Below are 24,367 nucleotides of genomic sequence, written 5' to 3' on the forward strand. Positions count from 1 at the left end.
TTCATATCTCAAGACTTTGATGCTGGGAGTGGGTGGGGCTGAGAGAGCCCCCTCAGGAGGGGGTCGGGGATGCTGGAGCGTGGGGATTAGCAGGGGCCAGAGAAGGCCCTGGGGAGGGAGCAGGAGGCTCGAGGCGAGGGCTCGTGGGAGAGTCTGGCACTGACAATACTGGGGTAGCCTGGGGTGGCCGGAGCCCCAGGCCCTGTGCGTGTGGCGTTTCACCCTCCCACGCTGGGGGCTGCTGTGGTGACGCTGAGGCTATGGCCCCCATGTAGCACCCGGGGCCAAGCAGGCCACGCCCCTATCGCCTCCAGCCTGGGGTGTGGGCGAGGCTCAGGTGCCCTGGCAGGATGGAGAGGCCCATGGGGGCCACCCGACCAGGGTCTGGGCCAGGCTTGTAGCTGTGCCGCAGGGCTGCTGTCATCATGCGGGGCAGGAGGAGGTCCCTCCCTCGCCTCCAGCCTGTCAGCTGCCACACCCTGGGCCACGCTGAAGGACTGGGGGCCACGCAGAGGAGGCTGTGGAGGGGGTGGGGCTCCTGCCTGTCTCATCCTCCTGTGCCTCCCCAAGGATGGCACTCAGGGGCCACATCTGGACAGAGATGGGGGCAGCTCCGCCCGCGCCCGTGTCCCGAACCCCGTACCTGTCTGAAGTTCTCCCAGGAGTTGGTCCAGGTCCAGAAGTGAGCCTTGTGCTGCCCGAGGGTGGTCGCCATCAGCGTGTCACCGCGGTAATAGAAGACGGGCCTGTCGGACGGGAGGGGAGGACCATGTAACGATGGGAAGCACACGTTGGGTCCACCTGGGGGTTCCGGGCTGCGTCCGTCATCAGTGGCTCATGCCTCTGCGTGAGGTCTTGGGTGATACTTTACAAAGATGACCGAAAAGTGAAAAGGCCAGTAAGGTGGCCGGGGCTGGGGTGCCTGGGCGTCCCCTCATTGCTGGTCCTTGGTGAGGCCAGGCCAGGCCCTGGGGAGGGTGGGCAGGCGAGAGGAAAGCGGGTGGCACGGGGTCTCCAGACCACGTTGGGCCTGCGAGGCAGGAACGGGGAGTGGGGGACGCAGCCGGGCACCGTCTCTCCCCACAGTGACCAAGCACTTGTGCCAGGTCCCGAGAGGGGACAAGTGAGCAAAACCCCCTCTGTCCGGTCCCGGAAAGCCGGAGGAGGCAGCTGCCTTGGGCCATCCCCACCTTCTGTTTCCCATCAAGCCTTTGGAATAATCCTCATCCCTTCAGGGCCGCCCAGGAAATGTGGTTTGAGTGAAGTGGTGGCTGCTCTCAGGGGTAGGAAATGGACTTCAGACACCAAGGATTTAGACAGAAGTTAAGAGCCGGATGAGCCGGGCTGTGGACTTGGCAGAGCAGCGACTCAGGTGGAAGGAAACTACAGGAAGCCATGGGGCACCGAAAACCAGGCTGGGCAGGGAAGAGGGGTGGGGTGGGCAGGGGTGGCGTGTGCCCGGGTACAGGCAGGGATGAGGCCCCTCTCCAGGCCTCACCCTCCCTCCTGAGAGCCAGGGCCTCGCTGTGCTTGGACATTCCCAGGGTGGCTCCCGCCCCACAGGCAGACCCCCAGGTCCTCTCGTCACAGGTCCCCCGCCTCCTTCAGCACTGGGCACAAGCACGCCTGTGTCCGGAATGAGGGGCAGCTGGGCCTGGGGGTCACACCTGATCATCAGCTCTGGGCTTCACCACTTGGATCCCGGGGAAGGGGCCGGGGCAGTTCTAGCACCAACCTGTCCATCAGCCGCCCCTGCAGGAGAGCGGGGAGGAGATTGAGGCCATCGATGGCCCTGTCTCTGGGCGGCGTCAGGCCCGCAAGCGCCAGGCTGGTGGTGAAGAGGTCCATGATACTGCCCAGCTGGTGGCTCACCTGAAACACACGACAGCAACATGCTCAGGGCACTGCCCCGACCCGACGGGGCTGGGGGCCAATCCCCGGGGGAACATGCGCCCCGCTGCCCAGCTGGGTCTACAGATATGCGCACACACACATGCCCATGGCAGGGACTGAGCGGAACCACAAGGTCTGTGAGTGGCAGAAGGGCCTCAAACCAGGTCTCAAAGACCCGAGAGCCAGGCCATGTCCTCAATCCCTGGCAGCCTCCTCTGCCCCTGTGGATCAGATGAAAGGAGAATCACAGCCCTGCCAGGGAGATGCCAGGAGGTCCCACCTCTCCAGGCCCACCTGTCTGGAGAGGACCGCCTCGCTCTAACACTGAAAGCCCTAACGCCACCGTGAGCCCTACCCCTTAAGTCAGAGAAGCAGGTGGACGAAAACCAGGCGTGGAGGAGCAGCTGAGGCTGGACAGGAGCGCCTCTGAGTGGCTGTGGTGGGGACGGCTCCTGACACACCCAGGGAGCTCCAGGACAGGCAGGAGGGACAGGCAGGCCAGGCCCTGGGAAGGGTGGGCAGGCAAGAGGAAAGTGAGGGCTGCACACACCCTAGGATGGCCACAGGCCTGTGCCTGCTGCCCGGCAAACGGGTGGACGCTGACTCACCTGGCCTGCGGCGATGTGCCCCGGCCACCACGCGAGGGCAGGCTCCCTCATCCCTCCTTCAAACGTGGTCTGCTTCCCACACAGAAAGGGGCCGTTGCTGCCAGCTGGGAGAGAGGGGCCCCACGTCAGGCCACTGGGACCCGATGTCCCCAGCCCTCCCCCTCCCCAGGTGACACTGAGTCACTGAGACCGGTCATGGGGACAAAGGGCCCGGCCGGGGCGCTCTGGCTGGAGTGCGAGATCCGAGCCTCGGGGCAGCCCTCCAGGGGCTCATCTGAGATGCCGCGGCTGCAAGGTCTCCTGGGAAAGTGGCAACGTCATGTCCACTGAGGAAACGGAAATGCAACCACATGGTATCAGCAAGACTCAGAAACGTACACTCCCGCAGCAGAGGCCCGGGCGCCGGTGCGCAGTCTCCGGCTGGTGCTTCCCAGCCGGAGAACGTGAATGTTCACAAGCCTCCCGGTGTGTGGGGAACTTAAAATGCAGCCAACTTCTGGCCCCCTACGGTTCTGACTCCGTCAGTCAGGGTGGGGTGCAGGAATCTGTGTTTCGGACAAACCCCCAAGACTGGATTTTGGTCTCCGAGCCACTGCTTGTGGGAAGTGCTCATGGGGCAAAGGCCAGCTCCGGTGCCGGCACCATCCCCGGCTCACGCCCAGACATGGAGGGAGGAGGCAGGGGCTCATGTCAGGGAGAAAAACCACTCCTGCTGCTGTAGCCTGAGTACCCGAGGCGCTCTCAGCTTCGGGTCCCCTGAAAAAAGGGGAAAAGGAAACCAAAGGGCTGGCTGTGGTGACTCATACCTGTCATCCCAGTACCTTGGGATGCTGAAGCAGGGAGATTGCTTGAACCCGAGAGTTCAAGACTAGCCTAGACTGGTTTCTACCAAAGAGAGACCATGGCTAAACCCCATCTCTACAAAAACAAAAATTAGCTGGGTGTGGTGGCGTGCCTCGTAGTCTCAGCTATTCAGGAGGCTATTCAGGAGGTGGGAGGATCATCTGAGCCCAGGAGGTCAAGGCTGCAGTGAGCTGAGATCACGCCACTGCACTCCAGCCTGGGTGACACAGCAAGACCTTGTCTCAAAAAAAGAGAAAAAAGAAAAAACTGGATGCGGTGGCTCACGCCTGTAATCCCAGCACTTTGGGAGGCTGAGGTGGGTGGATCACGAAGTCAGGTGATCGAGACTATCCTGGCCAACATGGTGAAACCCCGTCTCTGCTAAAAATACAAAAAATTAGCTGGGCATGGTGGTGGGCACCTGTAGTCAAAGTTACTCAGGAGGCTGAGGCAGGAGAATGGCGGGAACCCGGGAGGCGGAGCTTACAGTGAGCCGAGATTGCGTCATTGCACTTAAGCCTGGGCGACAGAGCGAGACTCTGTCTCAAAAAAAAAAAAAAAAAAAAAAAAAAAAGTATTTTTCTGGTAGTGAAAAAGTGAACCACCCAAGGGATGTGAAGTCACCGCAATTCTTTCCTGCGCTGCCTTCCAAACCCCCCTGAGTGGCAGCGTGGGGAAGCCTCTGAACAGAACCTCCCAGGCAGCTCTGCTCAGAGTCCCTCACAGGCGAACACGCCAACACCCAGAACCTGGCCTGGCTCAGGGAGGGCCCTGCTCATAGCAGCAGAGCCACAGAACCTGTGAGGGGACAAAGGACACTGAGCTAGGGATAGTGGCCACTTCTAGGGGACACTTGGCTCGCAGGAGGCCATGCTGTTCTTCTTTCTCCTTCTCTCCCTGACTCCCTCCCTTTTCTTTCCTTCTCTCTCTCTCCCCTTTCCTGCTTTTTAAATTTTTCTTTTAGAGACAGAGTCTAGCTCTGTTGCTCAGGCTGCAGTGCAGTGGTGCAATCTCGGCTCACTGCAAGCTCTGCCTCCTGGGTTCATGCCATTCTCCTGCCTCAGTCTCCTGAATAACTGAGACTACCAGTGCCCACCACCACGCCAGGCTAATTTTTTGTATTTTTAGTAGAGACAGGGTTTCACCATGTTAGCCAAGGTGGTCTCGATCTCCTGACCTTGTGATCCGCCTGCCTCGGCCTCCCAAAGTGCTGGGATTACAGGTGTGAGCCACCACGCCCGGCCCCCTCCCCCGCTTTCTCTGGGATGCTCTGTTTCTAGTCTTGTGCTGGGTGCTGGGTGTGGGGGTTCTCATTACAAATAGGTACGTATGCCATTTGTATGAAACCCAGCACTTTGGGAGGCTGAGACAGGTGGATCACGAGGTCAGGAGATCGAGACCATCCTGGCTAACACGGTGAAACCGCGTCTCTACTAAAAAATACAAAAAACTAGCCGGGCGAGGTGGCGGGTGCCTGTAGTCCCAGCTACTCGGGAGGCTGAGGCAGGAGAATGGCGTGAACCCGGGAAGCTGAGCTTGCAGTGAGCTGAGATCTGGCCACCGCACTCCAGCCTGAACTACAGAGCGAGACTCCATCTCGAAAAAAAAAAAAAAAGAAAAAAAAAGAAATGAAGACTCAGGTCGCTGGGGCCCTTGCCACTGCTGGCTGGTGGTTGTGGGTGCGGGCGTCGAGGTGGCCCCCCGGGCTCCCCCTGCGGAATGGCGGCCAGCACCCTCCCTCCTAGGAGCTGCCTGTAGCCCTCCACACATGGGTCTGTGCAGGGCCTGGACTCATGGGTCTGACTCCAGTGGGTGGGAGGTGGAGCTGTCCGGAGGGCCTGCACGGGAGCCAAGCTCACCCATGGGAGCCATCTGGTGGGACGTGGCACGAGGGAGCCTATGTTTCTCTTTTGGCTTCCAGCCGTGCTGGTTTCTATCGCTTCAAACCCTGAAGCCCCTCTCCCTGCAGGATGCCAGGCTGCAGGGCCCCCCGCGTGGTCTGGAAAGAGGCTGTGGCTCCCCCACGTGGTCTGGGAAGAGGGTGCAAGGCGCCCCGTGTGGTCTGGGAGGAGGCTGCAGGGCCCCCCTCCCCCCGCCGTGTGGTCTGGGAAGAGGGTGCAGGGCGCCCCCGTGTGGTCTGGGAAGAGGCTGCAGAGCGCCCCCCGCGTGGTCTGGGAAGAGGTTGCAGGGCCCCCTGCATGGTCTGGGACGAGGCTGCAGGGCGCCCCTGTGTGGTCTGGGACGAGGCTGCAGAGTGCCCCCCGCGTGGTCTGGGAAGAGGGTGCAGGACCCCCTGCATGGTGTGGGACGAGGCTGCAGGGCGCCCCCGTGTGGTCTGGGAAGAGGCTGCAGGGCGCCCCCGTGTGGTCTGGGACGAGGCTGCAGGGTCCCCCCGTGTGGTCTGGGAAGAGGGTGCAGGGTGCCCCCGTGTGGTCTGGGAAGAGGCTGCAGGGTGCCCCCGTGTGGTCCGGGACGAGGCTGCGGGCCCCCCGTGTGGTCTCCGACGAGGCTGCAGGGCGCCCCCGTGTGGTCTGGGAAGAGGGTGCAGGGCCCCCCCCGCAGCGTGGTCTGGGAAGAGGCTGCAGGGCGCCCCCGTGTGGTCTGGGAAGAGGGTGCAGGGCGCCCCCGTGTGGTTCGGGACGAGGCTGCAGGGGCCCCCCCCGTGTGGTCCGGGACGCGGCTGCAGGGCGCCCCCGTGTGGTCTGGGAAGAGGCTGCAGGGTCCCCCCTGTGTGGTCTGGGACGAGGCTGCAGGGTCCCCCCCGTGTGGTCTGGGAAGAGGCTGCAGGGCGCCCCCATGTGGTCTAGGAAGAGGCTGCAGGGTGCCCCCGCGTGGTCTGGGAAGAGGCTGCAGGGCGCCCCCGTGTGGTCTGGGACGAGGCTGCAGGGTCCCCCCGTGTGGTCTGGGAAGAGGGTGCAGGGCGCCCCCGTGTGGTCTGGGAAGAGGCTGCAGGGCGCCCCCGTGTGGTCCGGGACGAGGCTGCGGGCCCCCCGTGTGGTCTCCGACGAGGCTGCAGGGCGCCCCCGTGTGGTCTGGGAAGAGGGTGCAGGGCCCCCCCGCAGCGTGGTCTGGGAAGAGGCTGCAGGGCGCCCCCGTGTGGTCTGGGAAGAGGGTGCAGGGCGCCCCCGTGTGGTCCGGGACGAGGCTGCAGGGCGCCCCCGTGTGGTCTGGGAAGAGGCTGCAGGGTTCCCCCCCCCCGTGTGGTCTGGGAAGAGGGTGCAGGGTCCCCCAGCGTGGTCTGGGAAGAGGCTGCAGGGCGCCCCCGTGTGGTCTGGGACGAGGCTGCAGGGCGCCCCCATGTGGTCTGGGACGAGGCTGCAGGGTCCCCCCCGTGTGGTCTGGGAAGAGGGAGCAGGGCGCCCCCGTGTGGTCTGGGAAGAGGGAGCAGGGCGCCCCCGTGTGGTCTGGGAAGAGGGAGCAGGGAGCCCCCGTGTGGTCTGGGAAGAGGGTGCAGGGCGCCCCCGTGTGGTCTGGGACGAGGCTGCAGGGTCCCCCCCGTGTGGTCTGGTAAGAGGCTGCAGGGCGCCCCCGTGTGGTCTGGGACGAGGCTGCAGGGTCCCCCAGCGTGGTCTGGGAAGAGGCTGCAGGGCACCCCTGTGTGGTCTGGGACGAGGCTGCAGGGTCCCCCCCGTGTGGTCTGGGAAGAGGGAGCAGGGCGCCCCCGTGTGGTCTGGGAAGAGGGTGCAGGGCGCCCCCGTGTGGTCTGGGAAGAGGGTGCAGGGCGCCCCCGTGTGGTCTGGGAAGAGGGAGCAGGGAGCCCCCGTGTGGTCTGGGAAGAGGGTGCAGGGCGCCCCCGTGTGGTCTGGGACGAGGCTGCAGGGTCCCCCAGCGTGGTCTGGGAAGAGGCTGCAGGACGCCCCTGTGTGGTCTGGGACGAGGCTGCAGGGTCCCCCCCGTGTGGTCTGGGAAGAAGGAGCAGGGCGCCCCCGTGTGGTCTGGGACGAGGCTGCAGGGCGCCCCCGTGTGGTCTGGGACGAGGCTGCAGGGTCCCCCCCGTGCGGTCTGGGAAGAGGGTTCAGGGCGCCCCCGTGTGGTCTGGGACGAGGCTGCAGGGTCCCCCCCCCCCGTGTGGTCTGGGAAGAGGCTGCAGGGCGCCCCCGTGTGGTCTGGGAAGAGGCTGCAGGGCGCCCCCATGTGGTCTGGGAAGAGGCTGCAGGGCACCCCCGTGTGGTCTGGGAAGAGGGTGCAGGGCGCCCCCGTGTGGTCTGGGAAGAGGGTGCAGGGCGCCCCCGTGTGGTCTGGGAAGAGGGTGCAGGGCGCCCCCGTGTGGTCTGGGAAGAGGGAGCAGGGCGCCCCAGCGTGGTCTGGGACGAGGCGGGTTCGGGTTTGTTGGTGCTGGGGTCCGGTCAGGCATTCATCAGTGCCGAGTGGGGAAAAGGCTGAAGCTCCATCCCGGGAACCACTCGGGTGGTGGGGGCGGGAGCCCATCTTCATGGAGGCGGCCCGGCCCCTGGGTGACCAGGTTCAGGCCACACTCCCAGGGCTGCTGGAGGTCTTGGGTGCCAGCCCCCACCTCAGCAGGGACACCCCGCTCCACCAGCCCTGCTGTTTCCATGCAGCCTCCAAAACCTCTGGTCTCCAGGGTCACCCTTCGGGAAGCGTCGGCCTCTTCCAAGACAAACCCTCTTCCCTGTGTCATCTCCTCCCCACCCCCAAGTTCAAAGCCACTCCTGCGTCACAGCCAGTCCCGCTGCTCCTCACCGACACAGTGGCCGCGGGGACCCGCGAGGAGTGACGGTGAGCACTCACCTTGTTCGGGGGCGGAAATGAGGGCAGCGCCGTTGTCCGATGTGAAGAAGACAAAGGTATTGTCCGCGACGTGCAGGTCGTGGAGAAGCTCCAGCATCTTCCCAACGCTGTCATCAATCTCCCGGACGGCATCTCCATACCTGGAGAACGGAGACAAACAGATCAGGCAGCCAGCGGCATACTGGGATTCACGGAGTACGTTAAATCTTAACTTCACAGACGACAGCGAACTGGCCGGCCTCTTCCCGGAAGAGGAATGGCTTCAGTTCAAGTGTATGTGGCTTATGAAGGACAGAGCCGGCACCCCCACCACAGCCCTCCTCTCCTGATCCCAGGCCAGTGGACGGCTTCAAACGGGGGGATTGCTCTGGCCTTTCCAAAATAGTCACTAAACGCCACGGTACTGAGTGCCCCATCTCCACAGTCACCAAGCACAGCTGGGGCCTCCAGCACCGTCTGTGCTCCTTGGAACCAGGACTCACCGCCCTCGCTGACTGGTGCCCAAGAAGGGTTTGGAGGCGTAGACGGGTGCGTGTGTGGCGTCGACAGCCCAGTAGAGGAAGAAAGGGTGGTGCCGTGCCTGTCTCTTAATGAAGTCCAGGGCTTCCTATGGTGAGAGTCGCACCGTCCTCCTCCAGCCTCAGGCCGACCTCCCCATGCCTCCTGCAGGGCGAGGCTGCTGCGGTCCCCGTCCCTCCCGCCTCCCACAGGGTGAGGCTGCTGCAGTCCCTGTCCCCCAGTCACCTGCAGGGTGAGGCTGCTGCGGTCCCCGACCCCCACGCCTCCCACAGGGCGAGGCTGCTGCGGTCCCCATCTCCCCGCCTCCCACAGGGCGAGGCTGCTGCGTCCCGGTGAGGCTGCTGCGGTCCCTACCCCCCCACCTCCCACAGGGCGAGGCTGCTGCGGTCCCCGTCCCCCCGCCTCCCGCAGGGCGAGGCTGCTGCGGTCCCCGTCCCCCCGCCTCCCGCAGGGCGAGGCTGCTGCGGTCTCCGTCCCCCTGTTACCTGCAGGTAGATCTGGGTGAGGTTGGCTTCCCCCGTCTTCAGATTAATTGGAAATTCTTCATAATATCTGAAAAGAACACAGATCCGGACAGACGTCAGAATCTAGGCCAAGAAAGTCCCCTCCTCCCTGACTTCACTGGCAAAGCCACGGGCTTGATGTAAAAGGAGGCTGGGCCGGGCCACAGGCTTGGTGTAAAAGGAGGCTGGGCCCGGGCCACGGGCTTGGTGTAAAAGGAGGCTGGGGCCGGGCCACGGGCTTGGTGTAAAAGGAGGCTGGGCCGGGCGTCATGGCTCATGCCTGTAACCTCAGCACTTCGGGAGGCCGAGGAAGGTGGATCATGAGGTCAGGAATTTGAGACCAGCCTGGGGAACGTGGTGAAACCCCGTCTCTACTAAAACCACAAACATTAGCTGGGCATGGTGGTGTGTGCCTGTAATGCCAGCTACTTGGGAGGATGAGGCAGGAGAATTGCTTAAATCTGGGTGGCGGAGGTTGCAGTGAGCCAAGATCGCGCCCCTGCACTCCAGCCTGGGAGACAGAGCGAGATCGTGTCTCGGGGGTTAAAAAAAAAAAAAAAAAGTCTGGAAATGAAATGTCCACTCAGAGCACAGACCAAGCTGGATGCGTCCCTCACTCCCCCAGGTCATGGTCTTGCATCTGATGACCTGCCACGTAGGAAGATGGGGGAACGGGGCCGAGGGTGCAACACCAAGGTGAAGGCAGTGAGGCGGCCGTGGTCGCTCGGGGCTGGGACTGGGGCTGGGGAACCACTGCTCAGGCCACGGGGCTCGTTCTGAAACGGCTGCAGTGCTGGCTGTCCCAGCCTGCGACTACTGCAAACCACAGAACTGCACACTTCAAATGGGGGCCACGCGGGGCGACTCCCACACCTCCAAGGAGCTCTGTCTAGAAAAAGGCAGCAAGCTGGTGCCACTTCTGGTCCACCGCCACGTAACCAATGAGCACTTCCGCCAAGAAGAGTCAAATTAAGCAAAATAAAATTCACAGAAGATGAGGGTCCCTGAGCCGGTGCTGCCGTGTCCAGAGGTGCTGCCCCCATGCCCGGGCACCAGGACGGCTCTGTCCGGACAGTGGCTTTTGCTCCTAGTGTGGCTCCCAGTGGGGTTTCGTCCCACCTCCTGTCCTGCCCATGTCCCTGGACGTCTGGAGCACAGCCGGCCTCCCCACCCGTGGACCACATGGGCAGTACCCTGACAGCTAGGACAGACTGTGTGGGCTCACTCTGCTGGGGGCCTTCCTCTCTCAGGACAGCTAAAGGGATCTACGACCTTGAAAAGGTGGGAAACCCCACGCGTGAGTCTCACAGGCTCTGGGGCAAAACTTGGTGACAGAAGCCCCCAAACCAAAGCCCTCGGTGCCCGGGGACCCAGGGACAGCCCAGCCCTCGTGAGCAGCAGCCTGAGGCCACCAGTGCTAGAGACGGGGGGCAGGCACGCCGGGCGCAGCAGTTCAGGACGTGGGAGGGGAAGGGGTGGGGCTCCATTACCTGCCAACCATCTCCCAGTCCCTGTACACAGGGATGTTGGGCCTGGCCTTGTTGTCATAAGGTCCAAAGTGGCAGTTGGGGGATCCAAACCACTCATCAAATCCGTGCTTCAGGGGGTGGAACTGGGGCCTGTGACCCAGATGCCTGGAAACAGGAACCCAGGACACTTCAGGGACCCCACGTGGGGACACTCTGAAATTCTGAGCAACAGATCCACCAGCTTCACAAAATTCTTGGTAAGATGAGCACCCTCCAGCACTGAGTATAGGCTATGCCTGGGCACGGCAGGGACAAAAGACCAAAGCCTCACCCCGAGGAGGGTGCTAGCACCGCCCGCCTCCCCCACAGAGTGTCTGGGCACAACCAAGGGTGGCAGGCACAGTGGCGGCCGGGGTTCCCGGCACCGTGAAGGGCGGTGCATCGTGAGGAGCCTCTCAGCCGCCTGGAACCCGCCTGACGTGCCCCTCGGGGCCCCGGCTCCTTCCTTCCACTTTTCCTGAACTCCCAGGAAAGTTTCACAGCTTGTGTCTCGAACCCAAGTGCTTCTCCTCTGGGTTTTCCAGGGCAGAAAATATCTCCTGCCAGATAATTACTGGGTCTCTCCACACCGAGGCACTCAGTCTTGTCTCCCAGTCCAGGGCAACGGTCCCGGGATGACGGCTGGGCGGGGCATTGTGTGCCGTGCGGGAGCCCTGGGGCCTGCCAGCTGCACCCACATTCCCAGGGCCCTGGCAGAGGCGGGGATTGGAGTGATGACAAGAGAACGTGGCAGTGTGGCCACACTGGTGACCTCCACCAACTGCTCTCCTGGGACCAGGGTTCACCTGCTCGGAATGGCCATCGCCAGGCATCACACCCCAGGCCTGTGGGAACCCTCCAGACCCCGCCCTGCACTCCCCTTCTGACAACCTCCTACAGACCCACACGCACCTTCCCTCTGGGGGCACCTAATCTCTCGTCCGCCAGTCCACAGCAGTCCTGCAGGCCACACCTCTTCACCCACTCATCCCAGTCCCCAGGCCAGCTGTCTGGGTTTCCTTGCACGACCTCTCTCATCCTGGAAGGAATCCAGCTCGCGGCTGCTCTTCAGAACGGGCCGCAGGAGAGGTGGTATAAGGTGGCTTCTAGGCACGGCCGCGGGCGGGTCTCACGTCAGTTGCGTGTCATCTGAGGAAAATCTTCTGCAGCTACGGCTTTGAAAGCAGCATCCCCGAAGCAGATTTCTGAGCCGCATGTGGGGCTGGCCCTGGTGGAGGGGGCGGGAAGGCCCCAGCCTGAGTGCTCACGGGCGACTCTGCACCCGGCACACAGGTCTCAGGCCACTGTGGATTCACTCGGTCACTGGCTGGGGGAGGGTCAGAAGGGGCCCTGAAGAAAGGCCAGGCTGGAAGGTGGAGGCTGGACGGAACCCAGCCAGCAACAGAGCCTGGACACTGCGTAAGCCCGTCTGTCTGGACCTTGGTTTCCCTGTGGGTGAGCAAGGAGGCTGGCATGGCTGTAGCTGAGGCTCTGGCTGGTTCTGTAGTGGCTGCCTCCCTGGACATGGCCTCTGCACCCGGAACCTCCTGAGCTGCCTCTTCCATCTCCTCTCTCAGGTAAGCACACGTGTCTCCTCTCTCAGGTAAGCACACATGGACCTCTCTGTGACCTCAGAGCTCCTTTGGCTGCCAACTCCGGGCTGTTTCCTTCAAGTCTTCAGCACTTGGGCCCACTGCCAGAGCACCCCATCATCCCTGAACACCCCGGGCAGGTCACCGCCCAGCCACAGGGGTCCTCGTGCGTCCACGTCCGCAGGTCACCGCCCAGCCACAGGGGACACTCGTGCGTCCACGTCCGCAGGTCACCGCCCAGCCACAGGGGACACTCGTGCGTCCACGTCCGCAGGTCACCGCCCAGCCACAGGGGACACTCGTGCGTCCACGTCCGCAGGTCACCGCCCAGCCACAGGGGACACTCGTGCGTCCACGTCCGCAGGTCACCGCCCAGCCACAGGGGACGCTCGTGCGTCCACGTCCGCAGGTCACCGCCCAGCCACAGGGGACGCTCGTGCGTCCACGTCCGCAGGTCACCGCCCAGCCACAGGGGACGCTCGTGCGTCCACGTCCGCAGGTCACCGCCCAGCCACAGGGGACGCTCGTGCGTCCACGTCCGCAGGTCACCGCCCAGCCACAGGGGACGCTCGTGCGTCCACGTCCGCAGGTCACCGCCCAGCCACAGGGGACACTCGTGCGTCCACGTCCGCAGGTCACCGCCCAGCCACAGGGGACACTCGTGCATCCACGACTGCAGCACAAAGGCCTCGCTCAGGGGAAGCACACGGGCAGGACGCCACACAGATTAAGCTGTCGGCTCAACGTGCTTGTCCCAAAGCAGCAGTGGGGCCTGGCACTCGCCAGCAGGTGACCTGGAGCGGGGAACCTCTGCAGCCCTCTGGGACCCAAGTCCCTGCCCGGCGCCCCCGCGTGGCTGCAGGCAGATGAAGCAGCCTCTGAGTCCAGGCGAGGGGCCTCGGGGAAGTCTGAGTGACGGCTGACAACACCCTACTGCCCTGAGAGGGGACCCTGCTGGGATGGGGACCCCCCCACCTGACCGAGCAGCCACTGCAGGACCCAGCCCGGGCCATCCAGTCACTGCACCATGTCCTGAGCCTGGGAGGAGCCTGTGGCTCTGGGGCCTGCCTGGCTCCTGCTCCCACTCCTCGGGGTCCCCTCTCTCCCGCCGATGGCTGTTCAGGAGCCTCGAGGCCTCTGTGGAGACCCACTCCCTGTCTAGCTCTTGCCACCTGCACCATGACCATGCACAGGAGGCTGCTGGGCCCAAGACAGAGCTGCCAGGCCAGGTGGAGAGCTCCAGTCACTGTGGGGCTTGTCACTTGGAGAGGCCACCGGCTCTTCCTCCTCTTGGCACAGCCCTGTCACGCTCCAGTGAACCTTGGGGGCCGACTTCCGAGACGGTCCCTGGCACTGGCTCAGCGACCACGCAGGCCGCGTGGGGCCCGACCTCCCTGTGTGAGGACTCCGCGGCTGCGGTGCCCATCGGCTCCGCCCTGTGATTTCTGAGAGCTCAGCTCGGCAGGCTGCTTCCTCTCGTCTGAAGAGGGACAAAGCGCTCCCTAGGCAGCCTCTGGGTCCTCCTCATCCATTCATCAAGCTCAGCAGATTCCTGGCTGCCATGACCATCCATATCCAAGGAGCATCCACCCGAAAGGGGCTGGCAGGAGCCACAGGCAGCCGACCGGGGATCACAGAGGCTGGGAAAGCATCGAGGGCTTCCTGAAGGAGAAGGCATGCGGCCCGACAGGCGGGAACACTCCAACAGCTGGAGAGCAGCCCGGGGCAGATGACTCCACCCAACCCTCCATGCTCACGCAGGCATCCCAGGGAGGAAAAGAAATGAAACATCCCGTGCGCCTGAAACTGCGGCCTGGGGGCTGTGCGGCACCCGAGCTCTCGACGGGTTAGGATTTCGTCAACTGCTGGGCTGTTCCTCTCCTTCCTGGTGGCTCCTTTGTGGTTTAGACCAGAGCTTTCGTCATCCAACAGGCCCCTGGGGCAGACAGGCAGCTCCTCCTCCACGGCTCCTATGTGTAACGACGTGACCCCTCCAAGCACGACGTGGCAAGAGGCAGCCGGGGTGCGGTGGCGGCGGATGCTGGGGGCCATGACACGAGGGACAGTGACAGGCCTGTGGAGTCTGATGCTGCAAGACACTTGCAGCTGCGGGCCCAGACTGGTGACCTGAGATCCTGCTGGCAAGGTCATGCCGGCCTGCACAGGGACGCTGGAGACACCTGAACACACTCAGAATCAGCTTCCGTTTCCCACCCAAGACGCCTTCCTCGTTGGAAACTTGTGGCCACGCCCCTTGGAACCAAGGCCGGGAAGTGGGTGGAGCAGGACGCCCGGGCAGGCATGGCCGGACACTCACCACTTGCCGACGATCTTGCTGACGTAGCCGGCCTTCTTCAGAAGCTCCGGGAGGAGCTGCTCCGAGTCTGGGATACCGCCCACAATTTCCTGCGGCGTGTAGGCTGGAAGAGCAGCGCTGGGTGAGCCCCGAGGAGACCCCGAGAAGCTGCCACCACCCCCATCCTAACAGGACACTGGGGGCTGCGTCCACACATCCTAATAGAACACTGGCCCCTCGGGGTCAAAGGCTGGGCCTGGGGGCTGCGTCCACACGTCCTAACAGGACACTGGCCCCTCGGGGTCAAAGGCTGGGCCTGGGGACTGTGCATCTACAGGGCATGGAACTTCCCAGATTTTTCCAGGCACCCCTCAGAGCCAGTGCCATCACCAGAGGGCGGGCACGGAGCAGACTCTGTGCCCCCCAGTGCCTTCCCTGGGCCTCCTGCCTGCCCTCAGGCCCTATCCTGCCTCTTAGGCCAGCCTCCTGCCTGCCTGATCTCCAGGGGTCTCTGGAATACGCCACATGACGCTTCACTGCCCCACTCCTACCTCCCCTGTCCTTCCCTTTCCTCAAAGGCCACTGGAAATCCCACTTCCCCTATGAGATGCCCCTGGGGAGCCCATCCAAACCCGAGCACAGCAATTCCAGAACATTCCAGAACTGCTGCTGACACCACAGCCCCAGTTTCTCTGTAAGTGTGCGGCTCACCTGCCTGGAGAGTGGGAGCTTCTGGGGTGGGGGTGCCGGCCCAGCTCCTTAGGCCAGACTGGGCACCCTCTGCTCCGTCCCCACTGGGCCAGGGCAGGGAAGGAAACCAGCTGGGGGAGCCCTCATTTCCACCTGAGTCCCAGAGACCCGGGCACCACCCGGACCCCACCTGCCCAACCCTGCACCCCGAGGTGGACCCTGGAGGTGGCAGCAGGCAGCCTACCGTTTCTGGCATGGGCGTTGGTGGTGTAGAAGCCATTGCGGATGGGCAGCCGTCCCGTGAGCAGTGCCGCCCTGGCTATGAGGAGGTGACAGAAACAGAAACTGGATGAGAAGGGTGCAGCTCAGACCCACACGCCCGTCAGCAAGAGCCCCACCAGCAGGCGGACGTGTGACAGATGAGGCAGACGCAGGTTTATGAGGGGCTGCCACGCCGGTCGATCCCTGTTAGCATCTCCACCACCTGGGTGGGGCACAGCACCCAATACACTGAAAGACACGCAGCCCTCAGGCCCTGCAGCTCAGCGTTGTCCCCAAGACGCCGTCTCCTCTCCCAGGCTCCCGGGACACCCACTGGGTGCGCAGGTCCGCATGCCTCCATCCTCGAGTGCGGCCCATACCCTGCCTTCCCTTCTTCCTCATGATCAATACCACGTGTGTCGTCTCTGGTAGGAGAGACTCTCCCCGGGGAGGGAGGAAGCAGGACCCCCACTTCCCCGGTACCCTGAGACGGAGCCACACTGCAGTGCCTCTCCCCAGGCGGCCACAGCACTCGACTCTGGGAAACAGGACAGCGACCACCAACACCGCAACTTTGACCCTGAAAACCCAGCAGGTGCCGCACCCCACACAGCACGGAGCCGGGCTGGGACCTGATGAGAAAGGCCTGAGCCCACCTGCCACCCTCCCTGCAGTAGTAGGAGTAGACAAGGTTGATGTGGCCGCCCAGAGTCACGGCTGGAAGGACCTGGGAGGCCTCGGCCTGCTGGGCTCACCCGTTTCTGGGGATGAGGGCCCCACTGACTTACATGGCGAGCACAGAGGGTTGGCAGAATAGAAGTTTGGGAAAAGCATCCCTTCTGCAGCCATCCGGTCCAAATTCGGGGTCTCTCTGGAGGGCTCTCCGTACACCCCGAGGTCGCCCCATCCCATCTGCAGGGAAGAACATGGGGAGGAATGAGCACATTCTGCAGCTGGTGCTTCTGGCTTGGGGAGCTGTCCGTGGTGCCAAGAGCGTATCGGGGACTGTGGGAGCCAGCGCCACCCTGTGCCCCAGCCAGCGGCAGAGCTTGGCTAAACCCCAGCAGCGCCTGCGTGTGTGCACAATGGGGCCACTCCACGGTCAGCCCACGCTGGCTTTCGCCTCCACTTCTGCTTGGTCCTCACGTGGGGAATGCGTCCGTCTGCCTCCTCCCAGTCCTCACGTGGGGAACGTGTCCGTCTGCCTCCTCCCAGCCTGACACCAACATCTGCATGCTCGCGGGGAGATGGCCTCTAACACGTGCGTCTCTTTTCAACATACACACACAGGCCCTCGTATGTCTGTACAAACCTAGATTTCAAAGTTGAGCGGTAACTGTCCCCCAAAAGCCTAGTTGCCGTGTGGCCCTGCAGTTCCACGCTGCAATTCCACTCCTAGCTGCACACCTGAGAGACTGAAACTTACGTCCACACACAGACCTGCACACGAGCGTCCAGGGCAGCGCGACTCAGTGGCCAAAAGGCAGGAGCACCCCAAGCGCCCATCGGTGGACGACAAAGTGTGGCCCGTGTGTACTACAAGGGTGTGGCTGCATTTGGAAGTAGGATCTTTGCAGATGTAGCGAGCTAAGATGAGGTCACGCTGGACCAGCGTGGGCCCTCAATCCTGTGACTGGGAGTTAGAGATGCAGATGTGCAGTAGAGATGCCGGGTGAAGGCCGAGGCCAACACTGGAGTGGTGCAGCCACCAGCCAGGGGACAGCAAGGACCCTCCTCGAGAGACTCAGACAGGGGGCCTGGCTGACACCTTGATTGTGCACTTCTGGCCTCCAGAATCCAGCAAGAATCCATTTCTGCTGTCTGAGGCCACCCGGCCTGTGGTAACGTGTTACGTCTGGGAAAACTCATGCACGTACCACCGCACACCACCCAGCCATCAAAAGGAAGGGCGTCCCGCACGGTGCACGGCCCTGGAAAGCTCCACGCGAGGGAAGGAAGCAGACACCAGGGCCACACAGGCTGGGATTTGCTCATGGGAAGCCTCTGGAACAGGCCGGTCTGCAGAGGCAGGAGGTGGCTGAGGGGCTGCGGGGCTGGGGGTGGGTGCTGGGGAGGGCCTGCTGCTGGGTACTGGTTTCTTCTTGGGACGGAATGTTCGGAAGTAGGTAGAAGGGATGAAGTACCACGCTGTGAACGTACTGAGTGCCCAAGTGGCGCACTTCAAGGTGGCTGTCATGGTCAATTTGACGTTCTGTTTTTTACAATAAAAGGCCCAAGCAGGAGGACGGGTGAGCACAGGGCAGGAGGCACGGAGGCGGGGTGATGCCGGGGTGATGGCGCCAGCACAGCAAATGCCCACGGCAAACTCCGGGGGTGAGTGGCAGGGCCGGTGTTCACCGAAAAATTCTTCTAACTTCGCAGTGCGTATTGTTGAAAAAAGTGCTTTTAAACAGGCAGTGCGCCCGGTCTTTGTTCTAGGAGGAGGGGAGGGCACCACCTGGGGCTTTGGCTCTCCTCGGATCCTCCAGCCGTCTCCCTGGGCGCCCACCTCAGCAGGAGCCTGGTGGAAGCCAACACCGCGAGGCCCCTGCGCCTGGCCTGTCTTCCTTCCCTAAGGACGTATTCCCGCCACCAACCAAGACATCAGTTAAGTGTCTGTGCCTGCCTGGGCCCCTGCCCTCTACAGGCCACCTTCAGTAGCTTCGGCAGCACAAACACACAACACCTGGGAAGGACACTGCATTCTAAACACAATGACCACGTTCATGGGCCCAGCTCAGCTGCATTCACCACCACGTTCTCAGGACCGGCTGTATATTTATTTTTGAAACCAATTTGAATGCAAATATAGATATTTAGAGCTGGCATCAGCAAACACATTATGTAAAGGGCCTCACAGCAAATCTTTTCAGCTTTGTGGGCCATATGGGGCTGTCACAGCCCCTCAGCCCTGCCACAGCCAGCATTCGAGCAGACGTGCATGCTGTGTGCCAATAAAACTTTATTCATCAACATCTGAATTTCATATAATTTTTCATGTCACAAAATATTATTCTTTCAGTTTTTTTTTAACAATTTAAAATTATAAAACCCATTCTTGGCTTATGGGTTCAAAAAACAGCAGGTGGTGAGCCAGAAGCAGTGGCTCACATTTGAAATCCCAGGACTTTGGGAGGCTGAGGCGGACAGATCACGAGGTCAAGAGATCGAGACCATCCTGGCTAACACGGTGAAACTCCGTCTCTACTAAAAACACAAAAATTTAGCCGGGCGTGTTGGTGGGCGCCTGTAGTCCCAGCTACTCAGGAGGCTGAGACAGGAGAATCACTTCAACCCAGCAGGCGGAGCTTGCAGTGAGCCGAGATTGCACCACTACACTCCATCCTGGGCGACAGAGCGAGACTCCGTCTCAACAACAACAAAAGCTCAGCAGGTGGGTCCACATTTGACCCATGGGCTGGAGTTGGCCAACCTCTTAGTGAAAGTGCAGCTACCCTATCTTAAAAGGCAATCATGGGGCTGGGCGTGGTGGCTCACGCCTGTAATCCTAGTACTTTGGGAGGCTGAGGCAGGCGGATCACAAGGTTAGGGTTCGAGACCAGCCTGGCCAACATGATGAAACCCCGTCTCTACTAAAAATACAAAAATTAGCTGGGCATGGTGGCGGGCACCTGTACCAGCTACTTGGGAGGCTGAGGCAGAAGAATTGCTTCAACCCAGGAGGCGGAGGTTGCAGTGAGCCAAGATTGCGCCCCGCACTACAGCCTGCGTGACAGAGCAAGACTCTGTTAAAAAAAAAAAAAAAAGGCATGAATCACTTAAAGCCAGGAGTTCGAGACCAGCCTGGACAACACAGCAAGACTCCACCTCTAAAAAAGAAAAAATAGCCAGGTGTGGTGGTGTGCACCTGTGGTCCCAACTACTCAGAAGGCTGGGGTAGGAGGATTACTTCACACCAGGAGGTTGAGGCTGCAGTGAGCCATGATCACACCACTGCACTCCAGCCTGGGCAACAGGGTGAGACCCTGTCACCGAAACAAAACAAAAGATCATGGCCCAGCAATTCCACTTGTAACAGTTTATCCTAAGGAAATAATTATGGCTATAATCCATTACACAAATTTAAAATTGTGGGTGAGACAGTGGGAACAACAGATTTAGTTAAATAAGTCACAGTTCATCAGTGTTAATGGGTGGAACTGAATCCCCAAAAGTTATACTAAAATTTCGGCCCCAGCGTATCTGAGAACATGACCTTAGAAACAGGGTTGCTGCAGATATGATTAAGATGAGGTCATTAATGTGAGAGCGGACCCTCATCCCATACAACTGCAGTCCTTATAGGAGACAGGACGAAGGCAGCGGTGTGGCAACAGGGTCACAGGTGGGAGACACACAGCCATGGGCTCGGGATGGCTGGGGGCCCCCAGAAGCTGCAGGGGAAAGACGGTCCCTTGCAGGTCTCCGAGGGAGTGAGCTCCTGCCAACTTGAGCTCAGACTTCCAGTCTCCAGACCAAGGGAGAATGCATTTCTGGTTCTTTGGTTTTTTTTTTTGTTTGTTTTTTTTAGACAAAGTCTTGCTCTTGTCCCCCAGGCTGGAGTGCAGTGACGCGATCTCGGCTCACTGCAATCTCCACCTCCTGGGTTCAGGCGATTCTCCTGCTGCAGCCTCCTGAGTAGCTGGGATTACAGGCGCCCGCCACCACGCTCGGCTAATTTTTGTATTTTTTTTGTAGAGATGGGGTTTTGCCATGTTGGCCAGGCTGGTCTCAAACTCCTGACCTCAGGCGATCTGTCTGCCTCGGCCTCCCAAAGTGCTGGGGTTACCGGTGTGAGCGCCACGCCCGGTCGTGCTTCTGTTTCTGTTAAGCTCCCGACTCCTGTGTGTGGTCCCAGGAGGCTCCTGGGATGGGTGAGATGGGGGTGTGGCCAGGGGGTCACTGAGAAGCCCACTTGGTGTGAAAAGACATTCACCACACCTGGTTGTGTGGACGCCTGTGGACACACCTGGATGGCAGGGAGGGGAAACCTCTTAGTAAAGCCAGTCTCTGCAGCCCAGCCACGTCCGGGAGCCGAAGCCTTCAGGAGGAATGCAAACAGCTCCACCTGCAGCTCTGAAGTGCGTTAGAACCTACACCTATGGTTCTTTTTTAAATCTCTAAAATACTTTTCTCTTTCGTCCACCAGCCTGGGCAACAAGGTGAGACCCCATCTCTATAAAAAATCAAAAAATTAGCCGGGCATGGTGGCAGGCACCTGTAATCTCAGCTACTTGGGAGGCTGAGGCAGGAGAATCCCCTGAGCTCGGGAGGCAGAGATTGCAGTGAGCTGAGACTGCACCACCGCACTCCAGCCTGGGCGACAGAGTGAGACCCTGTCTCAAAAAAAAACAAAAACAAAAAACAAAAAAACTGCCACTTTTCTCCAAATTCGCCCCATCCAGCCTCCTCCGGCCACGACTGGCCCTGGGACTCACCCACAGAGCAGGACTGCCACCCGCATGGACAGCAGGGACCTCGAGGAGGGCGGTACCTGGAGGCCGAGTGGGTCTCACCTGCCCATCTAGGCCTTTGTCAAGTTTCCACCATTTCAAACGACCCCAAGACAGGCTCCATGGGCCCTGGTGCTCAAAGAGCCGGAGAGAGGCTCACTTTGGTGACTACAATTCACCACGACAGGGACCAAACAGAGTCTGATCGTTGATTGTCTAAGGCTGATTTTTACCAAACAAAATAAAACATTAAAAGTGAACTTGGCCGGGCGCGGTGGCTCAAGCCTGTAATCCCAGCACTTTGGGAGGCCGAGACGGGCGGACCACGAGGTCAGGAGATCGAGACCATCCTGGCTAACGCGGTGAAACCCCGTCTCTACTAAAAATACAAAAAAAAAAAACTAGCCGGGCGTGGTGGCAGGTGCCTGTAGTCCCAGCTACTCGGGAGGCTGAGGCAGGAGAATGGCGTGAACCCGGGAGGCGGAGCTTGCAGTAAGCTGAGATCCGGCCACTGCACTCCAGCCTGGGCGACAGAGCGAGAATCCGCCTCGGTGGGGGGAGAAAAAAGGGAACTCACTGGAAACTGGGGCCTCACACACTGTGTAAGAATGTGACACGCAGCCCCTGAGGAGAGTTCTGGCAGCACCACGTGGGTGGTCACGTGGCCCAGCAACACCTCCCCGGTGCAAGCCCAGCAGAACTGAAAAGTGTGTCCACGCGGAGACCTGTGCATGAACCAACACCCACAGCAGCTCACTCCCCGGCGGCCGAGCTGGAAACGCCCAGATGCCCATCCACGGGCGGAAGCCTTGGCCACACGTGGTCCCTCTGCACAGTGGACCATGATTCAGCCACGAGAAGGAATGGAGTCCTGATGCAGATGTGTGTGAAGCCCCAAAACCCCGTGCGAGGGGAAGCCAGACACAAGGCCCACACACTGTACGATTCCATTCACCTGAAATGTCGGAAAAGGCAGATCCTTCAAGACAGAAAGGGGAGCGGGACTGCCAGAGGCTCCGGGGAGCACAAGGGAGTGACTCCCATCAGGGCTGAGGCTTCCTTCCGTGGTGACGAAGATGGTGTGACGATGTGTGGTGGCTGCACGACTCTGAGAACACACTAAAAACAACCCACACACTTTCACCAGTGAATTCCGTCTCAGCAAAGCAGCTATAAAAGGAGGAGGAAGTGCGGGTGTCCTGGTTTTCTGCAGATGGACTGGGGGTTCCCCTGACACTCCTGGGTCAGGGCCGGTGGGTGTTTGACTTGCTGGGTCCTGCTAAGTCAAAGAACAAGAAGCCTCAGGGCCTGTGTGAAGTGACGGGGTCTAAACAGAGGGGAGGCCTCGCCTGGGCAGGAGCGGCAGCGTGCTGACTGGCTGCAGGAGGGACAGGCGCTGGGCCCGGGGACCACGGGAGGACAGCCGGCCGCTCTGGGCGCACGTGGGTGGTTGGACGGACATCCAGGTCTGCATGGTCACACCTTGGTCTTTGTCTGGATGCAATGATCAGTGTCCCCAGTGGATAACAGGCTATGCGGCCCCTGCCCGTAAGGCTCAGCTTGGCAGGGTGACTGCTCCTCGCCTCGGCTCCTCCTGACGTGTGGAGTCCCAGAGCAGAGCCAGGTCTGGGCTTTTTCCTCTCAAAGGCCCTTCATGTCTCATGGGACACAGTTCTGTTTGGACCTTTCAGCTTTGGGTCCCTTTTGAGATGGTTTATTTTTTTTGAGACAGGGTCTCACTCTGACACACAGGCTGAAGCACAGTGGCTCGATCTTGGCTCACTGCAACCTCTGCCTTCAGGGCTCAGGTGATCCTCCCACCTCAGCCTCCTGAGTAGCTGGGACTACAGGCACATGCCACCACGCCCAGCTAATTTTATTTTATTTTAATTTTAATTTTTTTTTTTGAGATGGATTTTCACTCTGTCACCCAGGTTGGAGTGCAGTGGCATGGTCTTGGCTCACTGCAACATCCAGCTTTTGGGTTCAAGCAATTCACCTGCCTCAGCCTCTTGAGTAGCTGGAATTACAGGTGTGCACCACCATGCTCACCTATTTTTGTATTTTTTGTAGAGACGGGGTTTCACCATGTTGGCCAGGCTGGTCTTGAATTCCTGACCTCAGGTGATCCATCTGCCTTGGCCTCCCAAAGTGCTGGGATTACAGGCGTGAAACACTGTGTCTGGCCAATTTTTTGAATTTTTGACAGAAATGGAGTTTTGTCATGTTGCCCAGGCTGGTCTTGAGTGAACTGAGCTCAAACAGTCTGCCCGCCTCCACCTCCCAAAGTGCTGAGATCCCAGGCATGAGCCACCACGCCCAGCCCTGAGATGGTTTATTTTGAAGTCACTGAAATGGCTTTTCTATCTGAGGACAACGGAGGCTGCAATGAGAGGAGGCACCTGGAGAGAGGTGTCCCCTGAAGCTGATGAGGAAGAAAGGGAGGTGGGAGGAGTGGGGGCAGGACGCCCGCAGAGCTGCTCATGGGCTGAGAAGGGACCCTGGGCTCAGTGGCACACAGTCGCAGTGGGCAAATGTGCCTACGTCAGGGCGAGGTGCATCCCGCCGAGGCAGCAGAAACCCGCAGTGCAGACGGGGACAACGCAGTTCCCTGAGGCCAGCCTGGGGGGGCCGGCCACACACGCCCAGAGCTCCCTGCCCTTCACGTCCCCGTGTGCAGATTCATTCTCCCAGGTGGCTTCTGCACTTCCTGCCATCTCCAGTCCAGGTGGGAGAGTAGAGAATGGCAGGTGGGCCGAGGGCACGAGGCCTGGGATGGGAGGGAGCAGTACGTTTCACTCGTTACACTGTCTGCCCACGTCCAGGACCACTGCTGGGCTCCCTTCGGACTGGGAGTGAGGCCGCACATCTGAATACCGGGGGCCATGCGCCCAGCCCTCCCTGCAGGCTGCGTCCTGAGGCTTCCCGAGGTGCAGCTGGTCTCCTGAGAAGGTCGGCAGTCAGCAGAGCTGCATCTGGGTCTGCCTGTGCTCACCTGGGTCATTCTCCTACCTGTTCCAGGCCACAAATAACATGAATGGATGTGGCAGAAAATGCTGTGAAGGGAGCGGGCTCCATGCTCATCACTGACTCAGAAAATATTGCAGGGGAGGAGTCCCAGGGCTCGAGGGAGGGGGATCCACGCTCACCACTGACTCAGAAGATACCGCAAGGGGAGCACTCGCGCTGGGAGGAATCCCAGGTCTCGGCAACAGTCCCACTCACTGCCATGACTTACAATGGGGAGGGCATTAGCCAGGGGAAGAGGCGTGGGCAGGGCCGAGAAGACCAGGCGCAGCGTGGAACCTTCCCCAAGCTGGAGCCATACGGACGCTCGGGCTGCAAGCACAGGTGCCAGATGCTAACAGGGAAGCTGTGTGAGACTCAGTTCCCAGGGCTTTTGCCTGGGCTGGCGGTGTGGCCCCCTCTGCCTGGTACTCTTGATGCCCAGG

General features: G+C 61.0%; 1 protein-coding gene across 13 annotated transcripts in view; it reads right to left on the bottom strand.

Annotated features, from left to right (window-relative positions):
• Positions 1–24,367, bottom strand: part of GALNS (galactosamine (N-acetyl)-6-sulfatase) — a 42,568-nt gene that overhangs the window by 11,991 nt on the left and 6,210 nt on the right. For 4 of the 13 annotated variants that reach the window (XR_013412053.1, XR_013412051.1, XM_015126793.3 and 1 more), the window contains exons 2-11: positions 16,251–16,374; positions 15,446–15,520; positions 14,533–14,635; positions 10,606–10,749; positions 9,098–9,164; positions 8,576–8,700; positions 8,094–8,233; positions 2,502–2,605; positions 1,736–1,872; positions 644–746 (exon numbers count right to left, since the gene is read on the bottom strand). Coding sequence is in view for 9 of the 13 variants with exons in the window: in XM_015126793.3 (XP_014982279.2) it covers positions 644–746; positions 1,736–1,872; positions 2,502–2,605; positions 8,094–8,233; positions 8,576–8,700; positions 9,098–9,164; positions 10,606–10,749; positions 14,533–14,635; positions 15,446–15,520; positions 16,251–16,374 (1,122 nt within the window). In the remaining 4 variants the exon portion in view is untranslated. Of the gene's footprint in view, positions 1–643; positions 816–1,694; positions 1,873–2,501; positions 2,606–8,093; positions 8,234–8,575; positions 8,701–9,097; positions 9,165–10,605; positions 10,750–11,535; positions 11,852–14,532; positions 14,697–15,377; positions 15,521–16,250; positions 16,375–16,521; positions 16,630–16,667; positions 16,713–23,229; positions 23,241–24,367 lie in introns of those variants that run through there. The other 9 variants (XR_013412049.1, XM_028841003.2, XM_077986726.1 and 6 more) reach the window with 8 other exon arrangements.

Source organism: Macaca mulatta, chromosome 20 (genome assembly GCF_049350105.2).
Source record: "Macaca mulatta isolate MMU2019108-1 chromosome 20, T2T-MMU8v2.0, whole genome shotgun sequence".
In the NCBI taxonomy this organism is placed as follows: domain Eukaryota; kingdom Metazoa; phylum Chordata; class Mammalia; order Primates; family Cercopithecidae; genus Macaca; species Macaca mulatta.